The sequence below is a fragment of the Ascoidea rubescens genome, assembly GCF_001661345.1.
Source record: "Ascoidea rubescens DSM 1968 unplaced genomic scaffold ASCRUscaffold_4, whole genome shotgun sequence".
NCBI classification, from domain to species: Eukaryota; Fungi; Ascomycota; class Saccharomycetes; order Ascoideales; family Ascoideaceae; genus Ascoidea; species Ascoidea rubescens.
Window position 1 is genome coordinate 32,195 of NW_017962916.1, and position 21,102 is coordinate 53,296.

General features: G+C 34.8%; 5 protein-coding genes across 5 annotated transcripts; 3 read left to right on the forward strand and 2 right to left on the reverse strand.

Annotated features, from left to right (window-relative positions):
- Positions 1-125: 125 nt before the first annotated feature.
- Positions 126-5,107, forward strand: MCM4 (MCM DNA helicase complex subunit MCM4; the record flags this gene model as incomplete). Its single annotated transcript, XM_020192056.1, has 2 exons — positions 126-2,970; positions 4,377-5,107. The coding sequence occupies 2 exons, from the start codon at positions 126-128 to the stop codon at positions 5,105-5,107; spliced, it is 3,576 nt and encodes a 1,191-aa protein (XP_020048045.1).
- A 59-nt stretch (positions 5,108-5,166) lies between these two features.
- Positions 5,167-12,271, reverse strand: BNI1 (formin BNI1; the record flags this gene model as incomplete). The annotated part of the gene is made up of 3 exons (XM_020188960.1): positions 5,167-11,552; positions 11,752-12,015; positions 12,261-12,271. The coding sequence occupies 3 exons, from the start codon at positions 12,269-12,271 to the stop codon at positions 5,363-5,365; spliced, it is 6,465 nt and encodes a 2,154-aa protein (XP_020048046.1). The 3' UTR covers positions 5,167-5,362.
- ASCRUDRAFT_137803 (uncharacterized protein) lies at positions 12,158-15,547 on the forward strand. Its single transcript, XM_020189128.1, has one exon. It carries the CDS (start codon positions 12,326-12,328, stop codon positions 15,371-15,373), a length of 3,048 nt encoding a protein of 1,015 aa, XP_020048047.1. The 5' UTR covers positions 12,158-12,325; the 3' UTR covers positions 15,374-15,547.
- A 174-nt stretch (positions 15,548-15,721) lies between these two features.
- On the forward strand, positions 15,722-19,165 carry PIK1 (1-phosphatidylinositol 4-kinase; the record flags this gene model as incomplete). The annotated part of the gene is made up of 3 exons (XM_020190423.1): positions 15,722-16,767; positions 17,098-17,912; positions 17,997-19,165. The coding sequence occupies 3 exons, from the start codon at positions 15,722-15,724 to the stop codon at positions 19,163-19,165; spliced, it is 3,030 nt and encodes a 1,009-aa protein (XP_020048048.1).
- Positions 19,166-19,454: 289 nt separating this feature from the next.
- Positions 19,455-21,094, reverse strand: FRS2 (phenylalanine--tRNA ligase subunit alpha). Its single transcript, XM_020192905.1, has one exon. It carries the CDS (start codon positions 21,045-21,047, stop codon positions 19,569-19,571), a length of 1,479 nt encoding a protein of 492 aa, XP_020048049.1. The 5' UTR covers positions 21,048-21,094; the 3' UTR covers positions 19,455-19,568.
- Positions 21,095-21,102: the final 8 nt, after the last annotated feature.

Here is a 21,102-nt window from a genome sequence, read left to right on the forward strand (position 1 = left end):
TAAACAACATCGACAATAAACTGCAATCTTCTCCAGCACAATCTGACTGCCTGGCCCCAGCCTGTAAACTATTCACTATACCCTTTGCCTTCTCTTTTTGATTCTTTTGTTGCTGGTAATCCATAATGCCCTCGCAGTTTGGCAGTTCTCCAGGACGTGATACCAACAAGTCTGATTCTCAGTCTCAATCTCAATCTCAATCTCAATCTCAATCTCAATCTCAATCTCAATCTCAATCTCAATCTCAATCTCAGCTTCCAGGTGTCTCTCAAACTTCAGAAACCAATCTTCCTCTGAGACCTGCTGTGCCTTCGTCTCCACTATTCTTCCAGAGTTCTTCTAGTGCTCCTGTTCCTCCTCCTTCAGAAATTGGTGACTATAGAACGCCTGATGCCAATCTATTTAACAATATCTCATCTCCATTGCGTTATTCGTCTTCTGTTTATAACTCTGATGCTTTGAATAATTTAAAATCTCAATCCTCAGTTTTTAGATCTGATTTGGCTTCAGATGCAACAAAAGAAAGATTGCGCCGTAATGCTCGTCATAGAGGTGATTTAAATGATGCTTCAGCTTCTTCTCCAAGAAACAAACCTAGATATTTCACTGAGCGCAAAGGCTCGAATCTCTCTTCCCATATTTCCAGCAATAATACTGAAACAAACATAGATGAGGATGACGACGACAACGAGCCTGTTAGAGTTATTTGGGGTACCAATGTCAGTATTCTGGATTGCTCCAACAATTTTAGAAACTTTCTAATGTCATTTAAACAAAAATACCAATCAAGAACTACTCATACCAACGATCAGCAAGATGCTGATATTGATATTGATATTGATATTGACATTGATGCCAATGTTGATACTCACAATGATCATGATGAAAATGATTTGTATTATGTTAACTTATTAAATGAGATGAGATCCCTAAATTTGACAAATCTAAATCTTAATGCTAAAAATCTTTTAAAATACCCTCCAACTAAAAAATTATACTACCAATTAATAAATTATCCTCAAGAAGTTATTCCGATAATGGATCAAACTGTTAAAGATTGCATGGTGAATTTAGCTACCGAAAATAACCCAAATTATAATGTGGAACAAATCGAAACAACAAATTATAAAGTTAGACCCTTCAACATTGACTGTAAAACTGGAATGAGAGAATTAAATCCTAATGATATCGACAAGTTAATCTCCATAAAAGGTTTGGTTTTAAGATCAACCTCAATAATACCTGATATGAAAATTGCTTTCTTTAAATGCAACGTCTGCAATCATAGTACAACTGTGGAAATTGATAGGGGTATCATTTCTGAACCTGTGAGATGTCCAAGAGCAGCTTGTAACAAAATGAACTCAATGGAGATCGTTCACAATAGATGTTCTTTTTCTGACAAACAGGTTATCAAATTACAGGAGACACCAGATCTAGTTCCTGATGGTCAAACACCTCATTCGGTTTCTTTATGTATTTATGATGAATTGGTGGATAGTTGTAGAGCTGGTGATAGAATTGAAGTTACTGGTATTTTCAGATCTATTCCTGTGAGAGTAAATGCAAGGCAAAGACAATTAAAAAAATTATTTAAAACTTATCTTGATGTTGTTCATATTAAAAAGATTGATAAAAAGAGACTAACCATCGATACCAACTTGGAGACTCAAATCAGTGATCAACAAGATAGTGTTGAAAATTCACGAAAAATAACAGAAGCTGAGAATTTAAAAATTCAGGAAATATCAAAGAGGCCTGATTTGTATGAACTACTAGCAAGGTCAATTGCTCCTTCAATATTTGAAATGGATGATATTAAAAAGGGAATTTTATTACAATTGTTTGGCGGAACAAATAAAGTATTATCAAAAGGTGGTAGGTATAGGGGTGATATTAATATTCTTTTATGTGGTGACCCATCCACTTCCAAATCTCAATTACTACAGTATGTTCATAAAATTGCACCAAGAGGTGTTTATACTTCTGGTAAGGGTTCTTCTGCTGTTGGTTTAACTGCCTATGTTACTAGAGATTTGGACACGAAACAATTAGTTCTAGAAAGTGGTGCTTTGGTTTTATCAGATGGAGGTATTTGTTGTATTGATGAATTTGATAAAATGTCTGAGTCAACAAGATCTGTTCTTCATGAGGTTATGGAACAACAAACAATCTCTATTGCAAAAGCTGGTATCATTACAACATTAAATGCCAGAACTTCGATTTTAGCTTCTGCCAATCCCATTGGTTCACGATACAATCCCGATTTGCCGGTGACATCAAATATTGATTTACCTCCCCCATTATTGTCTAGATTTGATTTAGTTTATCTTGTATTGGATAAAATTGATTCTAAAATTGATATTGAATTAGCAAGACATATCACGAATATGTATTTGAAAGACTCTCCAGATAATGGATCAGAAAGTGAAATTTTGCCTGTTGAATTTTTAACTCTTTATATCAGTTATGCCAGAGAGAATTTTGAGCCAATAATTCAATCAGATGCTAAGGATGAACTAATTAGATCATATGTTGAGATGAGAAAATTAGGTGAAGATGTTAGATCATCAGAAAAAAGAATTACAGCTACAACAAGACAGTTAGAAAGTCTAATCAGATTAGGTGAAGCGCATGCCAAAATGAGAATGTCCACTAAAGTTGAGGTTGAAGACATAAAAGAGGCCGTAAGATTAATGAAATCAGCTATCAAGGATTATGCCACTGATCCTATCACCGGTAGAATTGATATGGATTTGATTCAAACTGGTCAATCATCGGCTCAAAGAAAGATGAAGGAAGATTTGTCAAAGGAGGTAATAAAAATAATTAAAAATACTGGTAGTGGATCAATAGGTTATAACGACTTGTTTAGAAAAATCAATGAACAATCTCAAGAAAGGGTTGAAAATATGGATCTCAACGAGATATTGCGAAGATTGGTGAACGACAATGAGGTTCATGTAGTAGGTGATGGGCCTAGAAGACAGATTCATCTATCTAAAGAATTATAACGTTGGAGTTCTAAACAGTATTCTGTACATTATTATGATTGCAAATAACTGGTTCGTGATTCAATTCGTACATATTTTTACATGCAACAAATTATACCAATGAGCACTGGAATCATTGTAGGATATTTGAACAAACTTTCAGCATACCATGTTGTTTGTGCAGCAGAAGCAGCAACTTCAAATGAGCTTCATTTGCACCTGGAGTCGGAAGAAAAAAAACGCCGCAGCCAAAAATCGAACCGATTTGTTTTTTTTGGTCTTGAAACTTTGTTTGCTTATCTTATCTTATCTTATCTTATCGTCTATTTATCTTATTCCGCTTTTGATATTTCAATACCATTAGAAAAATCATTTCTTATTAATGTCATTTACTTGAATCATACAATTAATATAAAGCATTTAATAGTGAGTTAGGTATTGTTTATGTGATTTTTCCGGGTTTATGACAAAAACTCGTCATCCAGCTCATTTATTGAATTGACTTTACCAGTAAAAGAATTTTGTGTGGAAAAATGATTAGAATTGGCTCATTATCGTGGTGATCCAAATGCTATAAATGTTTTAATTTGAATGGACATTTCATTGAAGGATATACTAAATTCAAGGTTGGAGGATGACGCCAGTAAAGCTTTTTTGGTTAGTTAATTGTTGAAAGATTGCTGTCTATTTGAAATAATAAGTAAAAAAATTATTTGGCACATAGCATTAGTTTTTAATTTAGAAATAAACTTTTTAATAAGATATTATCATATAACTTATGAAATTCCAAGTAATGCTGCTAAAATTTTCTGGAATTGTATTTTGCAGAAAAATCTTTTTTGAATTCAGTTCATACCATGACATAAGATTTATGGTTGTTTTTTTTGTTTAATTGTCAAAGTCAACTTCAATAAATGCGTCTACAGCTGGTTTTTAGTCCACTTTTATATACAAAAGAAAACTATCGATGGTTAATGAAGTTTAATGGTAGTATCGTGTAGCCAGTTTTTATGATAAACAACTGTGCATAAGCTGGAGTAAAGCGATAAACATTATATCACATTATATCAAGTTGACTCTACCATCATATGATTGAAATATTCGTTTAAAAAAATTTTGTAATTGGATTTGAATCTGGATACATTCAAATTGAATTGGATATTAGACTAATATATATATCTGTACCAGTTTGCACTACATTGAAAGTGAAAGTTGCTAAAATGACAGTAAAAACAATATACATTGCGAGGGTATGTCTCTGTTTTGAATCTTATATTCTTCGTCAATACTTCAAGTAATTAACATCATTTGGTTTCCATTCAAATACAAAGCATGGTTTCAGAGCCAATTGGGTTCCTGGATATGTTTCTTTCCTCCCAACAGGTGTTGATAGTGACCACCCTCTAGCTCCTCATGGTGAGCAACAAGCTCAGGAACTAGCAGTCTACATCAGTACCATTGAACCAAAGCCAGAGTTGATCTTCTCGTCCCCCTTTTATCGTTGCTTGCAAACTGCAACTCCAACTGCTGAAGCTTTGAATCTAAAAATCTTGCTTGAGCCAGGCATTGGAGAGTGGTATAAACCAACAAGACCAGTTATCCCAGAACCTGCTTCGTACACAAATTTGGCTCGATTCTTTGATCATTTAGATAATTCCATTTGGAACAAACCTACTTTGGTGCCATCGAAAAAGGGCGAAGATGAAGACGAGATTTTTCAGAGATGCAAGCAATTCTGGTCTCTATTCTTGAAAAGAATGGACCAATTGTATCCAGATGTGCAAACAGTTTTATTTATTACTCATGCTGCAAGCAAAATAGCATTGGGTATGTCTTTAATGGGATTTGCAAGTGTAAGAAGCTATCTCAACGACAAAAAAGAGTTGATCAGGTCTGGAGCCTGTGCAATTGATACCTACGAGTTCAGTGATTTGGATCATAGTTGGAAACTCAAAGTGAATGGTTTTACAAACCATTTGAAAGCTGGCGAAGAGATGAACTGGAACTTTTTAAATGGCCATGAAGCAGGATCTGACGAAGATATAAAAGCCAGGAAATTGGCTGAAAAAGCCCAAATAGTATCCAGTGCAAATGAGTTTTTCAAACCTGAATAGTTATTATTACATTCAAAATCTAATATAATCTAATGTCTTTAATTCTAAAATACATATTTAGGTTCTCACCAGCAAACATTGAACTTCCTTAAGTTCTTACTATTAAAAAACAAAATTCGTAAAGACAAAACAACAACAAAAACAATTGAAAACGAAACAATTAAAAACAATTAAAAACAATTAAAAACAATTAAAAACAAAACAATCTAAATATACAAAATATTAAATTAACAAAACAAGCGACAAGTGGGCTTTTTAATTACTTGCAACTTCAATTTGTTGATTTTGAGCAGAAACATCTTCTACTGCATCCTCAAAAATTGAATTCTGATCTAAAGTTGGCAGCCGATCTATTTTTTCTTCCGAATTTTCTTCACTATTTTCACTATTTTCTTTAGTATTTTCACTATTTTCTTCAACTTCTTCTGAGTTGAAGGAAATGCTCAGACCCCCTACTACTGACTCTTTTATAAAACTGTCTGATCTTTTGATGTCCGAATTATTTAACGAAGAAGAATTGCTGTTATTTCGCAGAAGGGATGACCCTCCAAATTTTTGTCTTCTTCGGAACCTCTGTTGTAATCTCAAATCTTGATTTTTCAATAAATCATCATTACTTAGTGAAAAGTTACCACCTCTCAACTCTTGTAATAACAATCTTGCTCTTGCGCCAACATCCTCTTTGTTTGTCATATCCGGTTGGCTTTCAGAATGCAGCAATGTTTTAACAGGCAAGCCATCTGCATTTTCTAATTTTGGCAGGGATAAAGATTCCTCGGATATTGACGACATTGAAAGTTCGCCCGTTAAATTGGCTTTAATTTGTTCCTTTATATCAAAAGAATCATTGGATGTTTTACGGCTCTCCATCAATTTTTTTCTAGCCAAAGCTCTCCTTCTCAGCGAAGAATCTTGTTTGGGTGGCCCAACAGCTTTTAATTTTTCTAATAAATTATCCATTACTGCAACAGAATCATCATCTTCGGGAATTGTCAGCTCTGACTCTTTATTTTTAGCCTTAGATTTCTCTATCTGTATTTCAATAATTTTCTTTCTTTGTTCGTAAACTCTCTGTTCTTCTTCTTTCTTCATATTTTCCTTTTGTGCTTTTTTATACTCATTCACAAATGAAGAAAATTTTGTAAAGAAGGAATTTCTTGAAAATGTGTCAGACGAATCTTCTCCAAAATATTTCATCAAATCATCAAATTCAGCTAAAATAACTTTGGCCTGCTCAGTTAATAATTCAGCTTTCCGATGTGCTTCAGGTAGCATTGGTAGAACTTTAGATAAAATCCTATCTTCAGGATGAAATTTGGAAGAATCACTTAAATTTCCAATATCAATAGAGGCTTCCACATTTTTTATAGAATTGGCAAATTGAGTGCAGTCAAGAGAGACTTGTTCAATAGACAATTTACTAATTTCAACACATGCATTCAAATCATCAGTAAACTTTGAAAAGTTTGGATAGCTTTGTCTGATAATTTTTTCAAGATAATGTAAGAATGACATGCTATTTTTTTCATCCTTAATAACGCTTAATCTTTGCAATGAATTTAACTTAAACCCATGTGCTTGTTTGTTTGCATCATTCATATAATTACCAAAAGCTAAAATTATGTTAAATACTCCTTTAACATTCTCAGATGTTTGTACTCTCTCAACTGCCAAATCAATTTTATTAAGTTTTTTCACCAAATCCAGATAATCTTTTTCAAAATTCGTTATTACAGTTAATGCTCTAATTCTTGATTTCCAATAATGTTGGAGATTATAAATTAATTCCAAGTATATTCTGTCAGCCCTTTGTAGTTCAGATGGATCTTTATCTGGAGATTTGTCACTTCCACTAGACCAGTCAGTACTATAAGGCTCAAGGTTTCTGGCAAGATTTGTTGGAACTTCCACAATTTCTTCACGACCCAAAAATTCCAAGATATTGCTATTCTCCATTACAATTTTTTCACATTTCAAAATAGAAAGAACAACTTCCTCTTCTGTACGAGAAGACAAAACATGTAAATTAATGTTAAATTGTTGGTTAATATCCCGAGAAAGAAAAGTGAGTTTATCTTGGTCAACTTTATTTCGATTTGCAATTCTTTTTGCTTCTCTAGCAGCAAAATATATTTCCATTTGTTCAAAAATACCCTTTTCATACAAATCTGTAGTAAGTTTAAAGGTTTCAAGCCCTTCCCAAAAAGAGTTTTCTGTGTTTTCCATTTTTTCCCAATGTAATTGTTTAAGCTTTCTTTTTGGTCTTGGATAATTACTAAATGGATTATTAACATCGTAAGTCATTTGAAATTTTCTGTATAGCGATTTTTCAATGAAAGGTGGTGCCGGAGGAATAGGTCCAGGACCTGCTGAAATATCAGAAAAAAAACCTGGTAATGGAGGTGGAGGTGGAGGTGGCGCTGGAGGCTTCATGAAAATAGATGGGAGAGGTGGAGGAGGAGGAGGTGGTGGTGGTGGAGGTGATGATATAGTTTCTTGAGTATCTTGACTTTCATCCACACTGTTAGTAGGTGAAATAGAGGTACCAGGTGGTGGAGGAATTGGTGATGAAGGAGATGGTAGTGATGGTGGGAATTGTGGTAATTTTGGTGATGGTGGTGGTGATTCAGATGTTAAGTCAATTTTAATTGATGGCTTTCGCTTTTCTTTTCTGACAATACTTGTTTCAGTTTCTGTATCACTATTTTCATCTGACGAAATTTCAACAATTTGTGTTTTGGAAACCTTTCTCTTGGTTCTCTTTTTTTTAATTTGTTGAATGTCCGATTCATTATCTCCTTCTTCATCAGATTCTTCATCTAATTGTGCTTGTGAAGGTCTATTGATTAGTAGTTTTTTCAACTTGGATGGTTTTTTCTTTAAAAGCAGGACCTTATTAATTTTTTGTATTGAAACACTGTTTTCATCAATTGATGGTACTCTTGAAACAGTCTTTTCCAATTCCTTAAGAAAATCAACTTTAAAACCATCACTTGTTGTATCGGGCAGAACATAAGTTTGAACCAGATCTGAGCGAACAACAGAAGTTTTGTTGCTTTGAACTTTACCTCGAGCATATCTATCCTCCAATATATCCAATATTGTAGAATTTTCGCCCACAAAACTATCGTTTGATGCCACATATGCATCATCAGCCAATGTAGTTGAACTTTCTGAACTTACTATATCATCTGACGTTCCAACGGCAACTGATTGCATATAAACTTGAGTTTTCTTTTTCTTTAATAGTTCATCCATACTTTTTTCTCTTTCATCAATAAGTTTTAATTTGATTTCAAGCTGCTCTCTTAATCTTTCAATACCATTAAGTTCTTCTTGTAACTTATCATTAATTGATGTTGTCAAAGTACCATTTTTAGGTATTTCAGACACGTTGATAACGGTTTCAAACGGAGAAATAGTCTGAGGTTTACTTTGAGGTTCTTTCCCTATTTCATCTGCTAGTGATGTGATTTCATCCAATGAAAAATCAAGCTTAAAGTCAGAGAAGTTGCTTTGCAACTCTTTAAGTCTATCGAATGCCATCATTTTTTTCTTTTTAAGTAATTTTTCATATTCAAGCTTGCTACTATATTTTATAATATCGTTAGAATCTTTTTGCAATAATTCCAACTTTTTCCTCAAGACAGTCAATCTGTCTAAGTCACTTTCAAGTTCTTTTGTCGTGGGCATTGATTTATTGGACGGCTTATCTTTAGGCAAGAGTATTGGAGAAGAAAATATTCGATTTGATTTTTTTTCTGGAGTTGAAACTTGATTTATTACTATCGATACAGGAGCTATGGGAGTTGTAGGAGTCTCATGTTCCGGAAAATCGACCATTTGTAGTTGCCATGCTTCATTTTCAAGAGAGTCCATTTTATCTCTTAAATTTCTCAATCTTGAGCTTGGTTCAACAGAGTTTCCCCATTTTCTTGTTTGTTTTTTCAAATTGCTCTTGTTTTTAGTAAGATTTTCTTGGATCATTTTGATAATTTGTTTTTTCGAGATATTTTCGTCGGTCAAGGGAGTTTTCGCATCACCAGTATTATTAATCAGAATCAAAAGTTCCCTCATTTCTAGTTCCTGTTCTTGTTTTTCTCTTAAATGTTGTCTTTTTAGGTCATCCAATTCACCTGATACTCTTTCATTCATCTCACGCTGTTTTCTTATAATTTCTTGTTGAGCTTTTAGTTCGATTTTAAGTTTTGAAATCATTCCTTCGGAACCTAAGGAGAGTTGGCGATCTAGTTCATCTCTTTCGGCGACTGCAAGTTCTGTTTTTTTGTTTGCTTCTTTTAATTCTAAAAGAGCTCTTCTGGCTATTTCATCAGTTTGCAAACTTGAAAATAACCGCTGGATTGCTATATTTACAGTAGTTTCATCATTCGACGAATGCATTGAAATTCCAGAAATTATGCCATCGATTAATCTAAAAGATCTTGTAAATTCCGGATTATCTTTTGATTTTAGCGGGTCGGCTTGAGCTAAAAAAATGTGTTGAACAGTTGATAAAAAGTAGCCTTCAGCTTCTGTGCCTTTAACTTTTTTCCATATATTTGATATTAGACTTGTTGGGTCTTCCATGTTGATCGTTTCATCGAAATTATCATTTCTTAATAGGGATTCGTAATCTAGGGAAGCATTTTCTTCGAATTTTCTTATTTGTTCTGATATCAATTCGTAATCAAGGCTTTTTAGTTTGTTGAATAAAAGATTTAAACCTCCAGATCTTAATTGAGCTCTTATATGGGTTCTAAATTTGTGGTCTTCACCGCCATTAGCGATTGTGTTTATTAGTAGCATTGTAGCGAGAGCGTATTCTAGTAGTTGATTTTCGCCAGCAGTGCCACCAGATTTGATTTCTTCACTTGCCCCAACTAGTGAGCCCATTTTTCCTCTGCCATCGATAGTGTTTATAACTAGATGTAGCCATTCTTCAAATCTTTTAAAGCCATTTTTCTTTGTTAAGTCGTCGTCAAATTTTGATTTTTTGAGTTTATCGGAATTTTTTTTTTTTGAGGTGTTTGAATTTAGAGTTGAGTAGATGTTGTTTGAGGTTATCGAATATAGGGATTTTAGGACTTGATTGTAGCCTTCTGGAGGCATCCAGTGAGCTGAGAAGGTTAGCATGTCAGTGACGGATTTTCTTGTTGTTAGTCTAGGAGATACTAGGGCAGTTGTTATAGCGGTTACGAATATTTTTGATTCCAAGGCCTTGTTGGCGCCTATGCTCAAGTTTACAACAGCTTTCAAACATCTTATGATGCAGTTTTCCTTCTCTAGGAATTCGTCGACAGAAAGAGGGTTGGTTAGTCTTTGCCTTTGGTGGAGTTGCTGTAAAACGGTAGATAGGGCGATTTGGCCTTGGGCATCGATAAAGCTTCTAACCCAGGTTACAGGTTCAGTTCTTAGGGATATCCAGAGGTTGTTGAGCTGTTTGATGTTGATGCTTTTGTCCATTAGTTTTTGGACATAAGATTCTGGAGTCATGTTCTGAGAGCCCTTTGATATCAATCTTTCTTGTCTTTTGTAGTCGCCTAGGGCGTCTTGGTAGATAAGCATCCATTTTTTTGCTGGGGAGAAGTTTTTCATTTCTAGTTTAGCAGGGTCAGGTAGACTTTTAAAGTCTCTTTTTGCCATTAGCTGGTTGAATAATTTTTCTATTGTTTCTTCATCTTTGGGCATTTCAAGGTTGAACAAGGGGAATTGGGGCAGGATGTTTTGGGATTGGAGGAGGTGTGGTTGGGATTGAGGTTGAAGTTGAAGTTGAGGTTGAGGGTTTAGAGATAGGGATATTGAGGCATTGCTTGAGGATTGGGAATTGTTGGAGAAGGAAGAGGAATGGCGGTGGAGGTTGTTGTAGGATAGAGAGGAGGAGGAAGGGGGAGGAGGTTTTCGGGAGAGAAAGGAAGTGCCAGTGGGAATTGGGTGTAGATCAGATAGAGAGTTGAGTTCTTGATGGGTTATAAACCAGTCAGAGGATTGGCGATGATGAGAGTGTGATGGAGAGACATTTATGTTGAGGTTGTTTTGTCTTTTTTTTTTTGAGGAAATGATTTGGTCAGGTTGTAGGTTGGAGGGCTGTAGGGTGGAGGACTGGTTTGATTTTATCTTTGATAAATTGAGGTTGTTGAGGTTGTTGTAGTTGGGATAAGATGTGTTATTGATTGGCATTGATGGATCATTTGAAGATGAATCGGGTTGATTTAAAATTGAGTTTTGACCTAGTCTATTTATAAATATGTTATTGTTATTTGTATTTGTATTTGTATTTGTATTTGTATTGGCGGTATTATTGTTATTTGATTTTGAAGATAAGGATAGTTTTTTGAAATTAGAAAAGATAGAGGAAGAGGAAGAGGAAGTTCTTGAGTTTGAACTTGTAGTATTAGTGTTAGTGTTAGGATTAGGATTAGGATTAGTATTGGTGGTATTAGAGATGCTAAATCCAAATTCTTTGGAACGTTTCATTATAAATACATGAATATAAGAAGAGAAGAGAAGAGAGGAAATTAGGTTATGTTGAAAGAAGAGAGATGAAATGAAAGAAAACGAAATGAAGAGAAGCGAATAGAAATTAAGGAAAGTAAAAATAGTAAGGTAGAAAGTGTAATGTTATTGTTAGAAAGATAAGTATAAACAGGTAAGCAAATAACAGAGAGAGGTAAGAAATGTTGGAAATGGAATTAAAATTTGAGTTAGAATTTGAATTTGAATTTGAATTTGAATTTGAATTTGAATTTGAATTTGAATTTGAATTTGAATTTGAATTTGAATTTGAATTTGAATTTGAATTCGAGTTCGAATTAGAATTGGAAATAAAATTAAACTTGGAAATGGAGTTGGAATTGGAAAGGGCAGTGGAATGGGACAGGAAAGATAGGAAGGGTGTGTTGGACGAGGAGCTGGAGATGGAGAACGATAAGAAGGAGCAATGGTGGCAGCAGGGGAAGTTGTGCTGAGCTCTGCAAAGTCCCACACAGCAAAGGCAGCACAGGCAGCAGTGCCAGAAGAACCCACACGGGATGTTAGGCAAAAAGCATCCCACCGCCACGCGCCACTGGAAGCACGCGCCACGCAGCAGAAGCAGCACAGGACGCACGTGAGCAGCATGTGTGTTTATGCGTGCTTGCATGCGCCAATGCGCCACGGCAGGGGCATAAAGGGCTCTTCTTTTGCTGCCTCTGTTGCGTCTGCTGCCTCTGCTTCTCACCAATGGGTTTGTTCAGCTTGCCCTCGTTGGCCTCTCTCTCGGCCTCTGCCTCGCCTGCCCTCTCCACCAACAACGTCAGCTCCAACCCCATCAACTGCTCCACCGAAGAAAACTTGAACTTCTACGACGACCTCTTCAACATCTTGAACACCAACCCTCCTGCCCACATCTCCCTTAAAGACTCTTCCTCCTTTCCAGCATCTACACCTCCATCCTTGTCCAAGAAAATATTGGGCTCTGCTTCCAATTTCACTCCCAATCTAAACACCTTCAATCCCTTTGCGATCCTCAACAACTCCAACAAGAACCCATCCGTTGCCCCTACTAACAACACCACCACAATTCTGATCACTCCAACTGATCCAGATGCCCAAGCTCTATCAACCTCAGACTCAACCTCAATCTCAGATCAAAACTTGTCTTCAATCGATCCTCAGCAGTTCACTTTTAACAAAAACTTGAACAAAAAATACAAAGACAATATTCCCCTTCCCACCATCGACAACTTCAAACTTAACCATCTTATAAACAAAAATAACGATATAAACTTAGCCTACATCAACCTCGTCAACTCTCTATTGCTAGTATCTACAAACTACAAACAAGATCTATCCAACTCAATCCACTTTCTATTCAGTTTCCAAAAGAACCACATTTTCAATGAGCTAACTATCCTCCAGAAAAACTTAAATTCAACTTATCTTTCATTCAAAAAAAAAAGGAAATCAATAAACATAATCGCCAACAATCCAAATACTATAAGCTCGACAAATAGTGCAACCAATAGTGCAACCAGTAGCGCAACTAATAGCGCCAACAATATATCTGATTCTCATAACTTTGATACCTCTGAAAATATCGAAGATTCACTGGAATACAAAAATATAAACTTCAATATAAATACAAACATCAACACCATCCTCAAAAACAACTTCTCTCAAATCACCTCAAACCTATCCCAGCTATCCAATCTAATAGAACTATCCAACGACTCAATTCTAGACCTCGTTAAAACTCTAACCTTTATAGAAAAAAACTTGTTTACTCACAAAAATGATTCTCTCCAAAAACTCTCCTCCAAGAACTCAATCAACAAATCACAGTACCCTCTACTATCAAAACTAATGTCCCAACTAAACAACCCTTCTAGCGCTTCAATTATAAATCAAGAACTACTCAACGTAAATGACACAGAGTATATTAACATCAACATCAACACCAACATTAACACCAGCACCAACAATTCAATCAATAATCCCCGAAACCAACCAACCTACACTTCCGACGATGACAGAAGCATAAACCAAACTGATATCGAAGACTCTTTCTATCCCGATCCAAATTACTTGGAAAACCCCCTTCTAGATTCTGATGATAATGATCAATTCCCTTCTAGCCATTCAACTCATTCGATTCATTCAATTGACTTGAATCTTAAAAAATCTCCCATAAAAAACCTAAATCAGCTCGTAAAAAAGAAATCAAATTCCTCAAATATTCAAAATAGCATCAATACTAATGTAATTGATAATGATAATAATAATGATAATAACAATGATAATAACAATGATAATAACAATGAGATTGATAACAATAGTAATAATAATAATAATAATAATAATAATAATAATAATAATAATAATAATAATAATAATAATAATAATAATAATAATAATAATAACAACAACAACAACAACAATAAGATTAATAATGAGATTCAGATCGAGATTGATAATACTTCATTTAGCGACCAGAGTAGTGGCAACATAATAATCCTAGAACCCAGCCTTAACGACACACATTCCATCTCAATCCAATCAACCCTATCAAATGAATCAAATATCATAGATCTAAACAATCTAAACAATCTAACCTCCTCTCAAAATTTCAGTAACAACGATATTCACATAGACTCGCTTCTGAAATCACAAGGCAAAAAAAAGGAAGATTTTCAACTGGAAGATAATCTTTCACACTTCAACAACAATCTTGCCTACAATAAAGACAACGACATTTTAATTTCAAAGGAGTTTTACACCATTCCTGAAAATATCAATGAGAACATAGAAGCAAAAGAGTATAAGGAAATCAATGATTTGATTGCATCTAGAAATGTCAACAGATTGTCCAAAACTTACAATTCAATTAACCAAATAGACAAAGAAAATGAAGTTGAAGTTAACAACTCCAATTCTCTAGATCATAACAACAGTTTGGTCAACACCTACGTTCGACCCAGGTTATCCGCCGCGAAGTTATCAGCGTCCACTTCGTTGGGAAACTCCACTGTTTCTTCAATCATGTCGCATTCATCCTTTTGCAAGTCTCCCACCATGTCTCTAAGCTCCCAACCCAACACATTGCCAACAATGGTCTCGAATTCTGTCTTGCTTCCCTTTTCAATGACAAATGCAATCACAGGAGCACAGCCTATCATCTCTACATCAATGGCAGTAGCAGTTCCAGCAACAGCGAGGATAAACACAGGCAGCACCAACCATCATAGATTGGAATTTAACAGAAGATATTTCCCAGGTGAACATAGAAACCACACTGAAGATGAGATTAATGAACCCCTGATGCCTGCAATAACACATAGCATGTCAGGTCCCATAACGAAAGCAGTGACTATCAACAGCAGCACAAACACCAACATCAGCGGCGTGATCAACTCAGACAACAGAACTGACATTTCCAGGTCTTTGAACAAGTACTGTGACTTAAACGCTGCAACAATACCAGAGACATCCTCCAGCGCTAGCACTGGAGACGAGGCCATCCAAACAGAGACTGGCGACGACAGCAGTGCGAGAAGCTCCAGCAGCATGGGCTCGGCGTGTCGTATCAGAACGAGAAGCACGGGCAGCACTGTCGCCAACGGAATCGACACCTCGATCAGTGGCGTCGGCATTTTCATCAGCACTGAGACGCCCCCAGCAGTGCAGCAGAAAGTTCAACATGTGCCGCTAACTGATCTGTCGGAGCCCGGTCCTGGCGACGAAAACAGGGTCTCGCGTGCCGCCCGAAGTCTCAGTCGGTACTTGCAGTAGAATCCGTGCTTCCTATGCTGCACCGACACACGTGCGCAGTACAAGCTCCAGCCACACTGCGCTCAACCGGCTGCCACTGCCACAGATGGGGCGTGCAGCGGCGTCTCTCTACAGGTGAACGACGGATTTATGACATAGCAGTGGTTTGCAATTCTCCAGCTCTTTGCTGGTTGTTGTTCATTTGCAGTGCTTCCTCCAGTTGCTGCTTTCCTTGCTTCTGCTGCTTCTGCTGCTTGTTTGCTTGTTTTGGTCCAATTGCTCACACTCCCCTACTAATTGCAGCGCTTTTTCTAACAGCAAACACGATCAATTACCTGCTTGTTGTATACATAGCACTTTTCATTCAAAATGGATCAGTCTAGTGGAAATGCAATGCTTTTGAGGTTGATAAACTCTCAGCATTTCAGCTTGTTTTTATGTATTTCCTATCTAGAGAGATATGCCTCAAACATTGGTATTTTTTCTTATTTATGCCAAAGAATACGATCCTACAAATACGACGAAATCCAGTTTTTTGTTCCCCAGCTATGCCAAATTCTAGTCACTGTCGAGACTCAGTCCATGGCTCTTGAGGATTTATTGTTGGATTTATCCTCCCAGCATCCCCATTTCACCTTATTGGCCTTTTGGCAGCTACAAGCTCACTTGCACGACTTAAGCCAGGACCCTGAATCCTTTGGCTTTCAAATCACAAGAAAAATGTTAAATTCTCTACAATATGTCATCTACAACGCTACTCCTCCTCCATCCAACCAATTCAGAGAAAACATTGCTCCTGCTCTAATCTTATCAAGTGCAATAGCTGGTGCCATCGCTTTACCTCAATTAGCTTCCCATATTGGCCCACTAGCAAAATCCCAGGGCAGAAAACAAAAAACCTATGTCTTCCAAATTGCTAAAAACTTTTCCGACGAACTAGTCAAAAATTTAACTCTAAAAAATACGAAAAAAAATTCGTATTTATCTGTTTCAAGCTCAAAATCTCAGCTAAACTTAAATTCAACCTCAACCTCAAATTCTTTTACAAATTCCTCAAATCCTTTCAAAAATCATGTCCAAAATCATATCCAAAATCACAATAATAATCTCAATTATGACCATAACCAAAAATCTCTCAATTCTCCAGTCAAACTACATAGTTTCGATAACATCAATAACGCAAACCACTTAAACACTCAAATTAATTTTGACACAATTCAGCCTTCATCTATAAACCTAAAAAACATGAACGATCAATTTAAAAAACCAATCCCCGACACTCCTCCAACTTTTGACAACTTTGATCTAATCGATAAATACCCAAACTCTTTATTCAACAACAATACCGATGGTGGTGCTCTTAAAAATAAAAACCTATATAACAATTACAACAATAAAAATAAACCTCCTTCAAGGTCTCATAACAGAAATTCTTCTCTAATCTTGGAAAACTACCTATCCTCAAATTTTTATAACGACTATGACTTATCTCTGAGTAAACTAAGCGATATCAATAATATAGACCAAAACTCTCAATCCATGCCAAATTTAAATTACAACTCAAAATCAGATCCAGATTTAAAATTAAATTCAAATAATAACAACAATAACAATAACAATAACAATAACAATAACAATAACAATAACAATAACAATAACAATAATAATAATAATAATATTCCTTCTCCCACCTCTTCCACCCACTCTGTTAACTCAACTCTATCCAACCCAATAATTTTAAGAAGAGCTCAGACTTTAAGTAGGTCTTCTCTGCTTTTAAATTGCAGAAAAAGAGATAATAAATCTTCAAATTCAAGACACCATGGCTCAAATATTAGAAATATATCTCCCACTTTAATGTCAACAACAACAAAAATAAAATTGCTAAAATCAAACTATTACAGATGTGAAACCCAATTTGCCATAGCTTTGCAACAAATATCCTTAAGATTAAGTCAAGTCCCAAAAGAAGCAAGATTGGCTTCTCTCAAAGCTGAACTATCTCTACTAAATAAAGATTTACCTGCTGAAGTTGATATCCCCACTCTATTTCCTCCAAACAAAAAGGGAAAATTACACAAAATCGTTAGAATAACTCCAAATGAAGCTGCTGTTTTAAATTCCGCTGAAAGAGTTCCTTTTCTTTTACTAATAGAGTATTTAAACAACGATCTAGATTTTGACTCTTCTTCCTCAACAAATTTACAACTATTAAGAGAAAAACCTGATAGAACTTATATCTTTGATTTAGGTATCCAAACCACAAATTTAAATTCTCCAAAATCAACCGGCTTTAATGATAATGATAATTACAATGATAATGATAATGATAATAATGACAATATCGACCACAACGATACTCATTTGCATATAAATGAAAAGGAGGGTGACATCGATGAAGCAGATTTGGCTGATTTATCGGTCATTAAAATCACTGATAATGAAATTCAAAATGAAAGACTCAGAAAAGAATTATTCGTTGCCAATACTCAGGATGTGCCCATATTAGATTCTCCTCCAATCAACAATACTCAGAATTCTTATTCTAAACTAGTCAATGGTACAAAATCATATAAATTAGCTCCAGAACCCCCTAGAAATTCTGATTTAAACTTTAGCTCAAACTATTCATTTTTAGAACCAGGCAGAAATCCCAACATGACAAATGATGATCTTGCAACTCACATGAGAATTGCTGCTGTCATGTTAACTCAATTAGACAATCCAAGTAATACTTTACCTTCTGATCAAAGCGCAGCTATAAAAGCAAAAATCATTGCATCAATGCAATCATTTCAAGATAATTTTGGACTTAATGATTACATGATTCGAGGAGAAAGAGGTGAAAGAAAATTAGAAAATGATCTAAAATTAGGTGGTGTCTCTAATAAAAACTCAACTTCATACCTTGGTGAGGATTGGGACACCAAGAAAGAAAGAATAAGAAAGGAATCCCCATATGGCCATTTCGAAGATTGGGATTTATGTTCTGTGATTGCAAAAAATGGCGATGACCTAAGACAAGAAGCATTTGCATGTCAATTAATTCAAGCTATTGCAGACATTTTAAAGGAAGCCAACGGCAAAGTTTGGGTCAAAAAAATGAGAATATTGATTACAAGTGCTAATACTGGGTTGGTTGAAACTATCACAAATGCTATTTCAATCCACTCAATTAAAAAATCTCTAACAGGAATTTTGATCGAAAACGGAGAAAACCCTAAAGGTACAGTTCCACCTTTGACAGAGCACTTTAAAAGAGTATTTGGTGACGAAAACTCCCTAAGATATAATAGAGCACAAGACAATTTTGCCTGTAGTTTGGCTCCATATTCATTGATTTGTTATTTATTACAAATAAAAGATCGACATAATGGTAACATAATGTTGGATAATGAAGGACACATTATTCATATTGATTTCGGGTTTTTGCTATCAAATTCTCCTGGTAGTGTTGGTTTTGAAGCTGCTCCATTCAAATTAACTCAAGAGTATGTAGATATATTAGGAGGTGTGGATGGAGAATATTTTCATAAATTTAGTAGATTGATGAAAGAAAGTTTCAAAATCATTAGAAAACATGCTGAAAGTGTGATAACAATGGTAGAATTAATGCAAAAAGAAAGTTCTTTGCCTTGTTTTAAAGCAGGAGATCAAACAGGTATCCAATTAAGGCAACGATTTCAATTGCATTTAACAGATTCAGAATGTGATAAATTTGTTGAAAATTATTTGATTCAAAAAAGTCTTGGGAGCATTTATACCAGACTATATGATCAATTTCAATTGATTACTCAGGGTATATACAGTTAGTTACTGACTTGATGCTTTTAAATAAAATAAAAAGGAAAATTGATGTTCATTTTTTAATGTTTTGTTTGCATTTATTTTAGTTTTCATGTTTTTTGTTTTCATTTTTCTCAATTGAAACCCATGTAATAATAAAAATAGTGAGTTTGTTTGTTTGTTTGTTTTATTTTGTTATTATTTTCTTTTCTGTTTTGTTTTTCCTTTGATTTTAGATTGTAATATAAATCATTCTATTTTTGTTTATTTATTTATTTATAAAAAAAAAAGATAAAAAAATGTAGATCTAATTAAAAATTGAACTATTTATTTAAAAATGACATAATAAAAGGAAAAGGAAAAAAATAGAGGAAAAAAATAGAAGAAAAAATACAGAGTATGCTTATAAATTACGTTAATCCTGATTAGTTTAATATAAATCTTCGTCAAGACGTGCAGCAGGATTGTGTTCAATGAAATCTAAACTAACTTTATGACCTAAAAGTTCTCTAATATTACTAACACCATATTTGATCATAGTAGGTCTTTCTAAACTTAAACCCCAACCAAGAACATTCAAATTTTTTGGCAAGCCCATTGGTTGTAACATTTCAGGTCTAAACATACCTGAATTTCCAATTTCAACCCATTTATCTAATCCTTTATGATAAGAAAAAATTTCTAAACTTGGCTCTGTATATGGGTTATAAGCAGGTTTGAATTTCAAGTTATAGACACCCATCTTGCTGAAAAAGTCTTCCATGAAACTAATTAAATCGGTTAAAGAAATGTTATAATCAGCTAAAACACCTTCAACTTGATGGAATTCAGCTAAATGAGTAGCATCAACAGCTTCATTTCTGAAAACCTTGTCAATTGAGAATAATCTTATAGGTTTAGGATCTTTGGCTAAATGATATAACATCTGTGAAGAAATAGCAGTTGTATGGGTTCTTAAGACGGTTTTTAAAGATTCATCACCTTTCCAAGGATATCTGTAACCAATTGAGCCATAATAACCACCCTCATGAGCATTTTTGGTGTTTTCCCAATAAGTTTTATCTTCGGGTGGATTTGCATAACTTGGATCAGAAAGATAAAAGGTATCTTGTAAATCTCTTGCGGGGTGCATTTGAGGCACGTATAAAGTATCAAAGTTCCAAAATCCACTTTCAACATACTGACTTGTTGGCATTTCCTTGAATCCCATACTAATGAAAATTTCTTTGAACTCAGTTTTAATTTTGTTCAAAGGATGCAAAGCACCAGAATTGACTGGAACACCTTTAGTTTTAAAGTTGTAAGGTTTGAAAGAGGCTGATTTATAAGAATCATTTTGAATCAAATCCATTGTAATGTCTGCTTCAAATTTTGTTTTTTGCAAGGCAAAATTAGAAGATTTTTTTATATCAAAAGTGAAAACTTTAGTCAAGCTAATCAACTTTCTCTTTTTCAAGTCTGCTAAGACCTTTTTGTTATCTAAAGTACCATTTTTTTGAATCTCAAGTAGAAGTTCAGCGGTTTCATCAATTGGCAAGTTATCTAGATTATATAAATCGCTGGCAATTAATGTGTTGCCATTTTTTGATATCCATTTATTTCTGAAAGCTTTTGCTTGACCAATTTTACCATTTTTGATTTTCGAAACTTCAGCCAAGGACAAACCATTCAATTTTATAACTGTTTTCAAAAGATTGTATTCATATGAACCATTGCTGGCAATGTCTGAACCCTCATCTGTTAAAACCCATTTTTCAATAGTGTTTGTCCTATAATCGATCATTTCACTGGAAAATAAAGACGACAATACAGCTTTCATGGAATCGAAAGACTCATTTTCAAAGCCTTTCGAGCCAACGATTTCATCGCTGTCGTTCAAAGTCTGGAGGATTCTGGATTCTAAAGACATCTCGGTTCAATCGCACAAACAATTCACGTTAAAAGGCCAGTGTTGATATACAATT